The sequence below is a fragment of the Cebus imitator genome, unplaced genomic scaffold, assembly GCF_001604975.1.
Source record: "Cebus imitator isolate Cc_AM_T3 unplaced genomic scaffold, Cebus_imitator-1.0 Scaffold318, whole genome shotgun sequence".
NCBI classification, from domain to species: domain Eukaryota; kingdom Metazoa; phylum Chordata; class Mammalia; order Primates; family Cebidae; genus Cebus; species Cebus imitator.
Window position 1 is genome coordinate 866337 of NW_016107633.1, and position 3259 is coordinate 869595.

The window sequence follows — 3259 nt, forward strand, 5'->3', positions numbered from 1 at the left end:
AAAAAAAATAAAAATAAAAATAATGCCAGAAATCCACAAACTCAAACTAATAAAGGGCTTCTCACCTAAATTAGCACTCTTGAGCATGCTGGCCAGCGCTGGCATAAGCTGAAACTCAAATATCCTTTGGCCTCCACACTGGCTGCAGGCGGGGAGTTCGGTGACTTCTGATGTAGGGCAGGTCAAAAACAGTGGCTCTCCACTCCACGAATACCTGGGACAAGGAAACAAAGAACCCCGAATCAGAGCCACACAAGTTACAATCCAGCATCTAAGGCTATGCTTTGCAACCTTTCTTTGTTTCTTGCAGAAATCCTGCAGAGGCCCAAAAACCTAGTATCATGGCAGTAAAGCATAGCAAGAGACCTGAAAATCTTGTCAGTGTTGGATTCAAAGTCTCAAAGGCACTAAAGCCAATGTTCAACTGAATCTAGCTAAACTTGCAACAAAGTCCACACCCAGCTCAACTGCAGATTAAATGGAATCAGCCCTCCACATTACTGGCCTTACAGAGGAAGGGGCATTCTTAGAACAGAAGTCCCCACCCCCAGGCCATGGACCAGTACTGGTCCGTACCCTGTTACGAACAGGGCCACACAGCAGGAGGTGAGCAATGGGCCAGCGAGCATTACCACCTGATCTCTGCCTCCTGTCACATCAGCAGCATTAGATTCTCATAGGAGCGTAAACCCTAACGTGAACTGCACATGCGAGGGATCTCATTATGAGAATCTAGTGTCTGATGATCTGAGGTGAACAGTTTCATCATAAACCATCCCACACATCCCCCACCTTGGTCTGTGAAAACACTGCCTTCCACAAAACCAGTCCCTGGTGCCAAAAAGGTTGGGGACTGCTGCCTTGGAAAAAACATTCACTTCAGTTTTTAGGATTTTTTTTTTTTAGATAGGGCCTTTTTCTGTTGCCCAGGCTGGAGTGCAGTGGCACAATCATAGCTCATAGCAGCCTTGATCCCCTGAGCTCAAGCAATCCTCCTACCTCAGCCGCCTGCGTAGCTGGCACCACAGATGTGCATCACCATACCCAGCTAGGTTTTTAAAAAAATTTTGTAGAGACAGGGTCTTGCTATATTGCCCAGGCTGGTATCAAACTCTTGGCCACAAGTGAGCCTCCCAGCTCAGCCTCCTAAAGTGCTGTGATTATAGGTATGAGGCACCATATCCAGCTCATTTCAATATTACTTACTGTTCTTCAATATATAATTTATGGTAAATAATTTTAAAAGTTACAAACATGCAAAGAAGCAGGAAAATTTAATCCATAAAGAAAGTTAAGCCGGGCACAATGGCTCATGCCTGTAATCCCAGCACTTTGGGAGGCTGAGGTGGGCAGATCACAAGGTCAGTTTGAGATCAGACTGGCCAACATGGTGAAACCCCGTCTGTAATAAACATACAAAATTAGCCAGGCATGGTAGTGCGAGTCTATAATCCCAGCTACTTGGGAGGCTGGGGCAGAAGAATTGCTTGAACCAGGGAGGCAGAGGTTACAGTGAGCAGAGATTGCGCCACTGCACTCCAGCCTGGGCAACAAGAGTAGGATTCTGTCTCAAAAAAACAAAATAATAATAATAAGGCTGGGAGTGATGGCTCATGCCTGTAATCCCAGCACTTTAGGAGGCTGAGGCGGGTGGATCACAAAGTCAGGAGCTCAAGACCAGCCTGGCCAAGAAACCCCATCTCTACTAAAAATAGAAGAATTAGCTGGCCATGGTGGCAGGCACCTATAATATCAGCTACTCAGGAGGATGAGGCAGGAGAATCGCTTGAACCCAGGCGGCAAAGGTTGCAGTGAACCAAGATCATCCCACTGTATTCCAGCCTGGGCGACAGAGTGAGACTCTGTCTCAAAAAAAAAAAAAAAAAAAAAAAGAATTAATTCAAGGAGACCCACGGACAAGATGATAAATTTATCAGACAAAAACTTTAAAATACCAATAATAAATATGTGAAAGAACCTAGTAGAAAAAGTAAACAGGTATAAACAGATGAAAAATTTAGCACAGAAATGGAAACAAAAAACCAAAAAGGATCAAAACAGAAATGCTAGAAATGAAAAATGCTGTATAAGAAATAAAGAACTTCATTCAAAAATTAACAGTAGATGGCTGGGCACAGGAGCTCTTGCCTGTAAGTAATCCCAGCACTTCCGGAGGCCAAGGCTGGAGAACTGCTTGAGCCCAGGAGTTTGAGATCAGCCTGGGCAACATGGTGAGATCTCACCTCTATTTTATAATAAAGGAAAAAGAAAAAGTTAACAGCAGGATGGACAACACAATTTTTTAAAATCTGTGAATTTCAAAAACGGTAAATACAAATTATCTAAAATTTAAAAAAAAAGGGGAAAAAGAACATTTAAGAACTATGGAATAATTTCAAACAGTCTAACATACAAATAAGTGGACTCCTAGAGCAAGGAAAGAGAATAAATATTTCAAATAATCATAGCCAAATGTTTGCAAAATTAATGAAAAGACATCCCACAAATCCAAAAAGCTCAGAAAATCTCAAGCAGGATAAATGAACACCCACGCAAGCATGTAATAGTCAAACTCTTGAAAGCCAAAAAAAAAAAAGAGACACTTTACAAACAAAAGAGCAAACATTACAACTAATTTTTTTCTTTCTTTTTTTGTTTTGAGGTGGAGTTTCATTCTTGTCGCCCAGGCTGGAGTGCAATGGCATGATCTCGGCTCACTGCAACCTCCGCCTCCTGGGTCCAAGTAATTCTCCAGCCTCAGCCTTCCCAGTAGCTGGGACTACAGGCATGCACCACCACGCCCGGCTAATTTTTGTATTTTTAGTAAAGATGGGGTTTCACATGTTGGTCAGGTTGGTCTCAAACTCCTGACCTAAGGTGATCCACCTGCTTTGGCCTCCCAAAGTTCTCAGATTACAGGCATGAGCCTGAATTACAAGTAATTTCTCTCTCTTTTTTTTTTTTTTTGAAATGGAGTCTCGATCTCTCACCCAAGCTGGAGTACAATGGCGCAATCTCAGCTTACTGCAACCTCCACCTCCTGGGTTCAAGCGATTCTCCTGCCTCTGCCTCCCAAGTAGCTGGGATTACAGGCGTGTACTACCACATTGGCTAATTTTTGTATTTTTAGTAGAGATGGAGTTTCACCATGTTGGTCAGGCTGGTCTCAAGCTCCTGACCTCATGATCCCAAAGTGATGGAATTACGCATGAGCCACCGCGCCTGGCTACAAGTAATTTCTTTTTTTTTTTTTTTTTGA

General features: G+C 43.0%; 1 protein-coding gene across 1 annotated transcript in view; it reads right to left on the reverse strand.

Moving 5' to 3' along the window:
* Positions 1 to 3259, reverse strand: part of PDCD2L (programmed cell death 2 like) — a 22085-nt gene that overhangs the window by 2927 nt on the left and 15899 nt on the right. The window contains exon 6 of the mRNA XM_017504275.2: positions 66 to 214. Coding sequence (XP_017359764.2) covers positions 66 to 214 — 149 coding nt within the window. The remainder of the gene's footprint in view (positions 1 to 65; positions 215 to 3259) is intronic.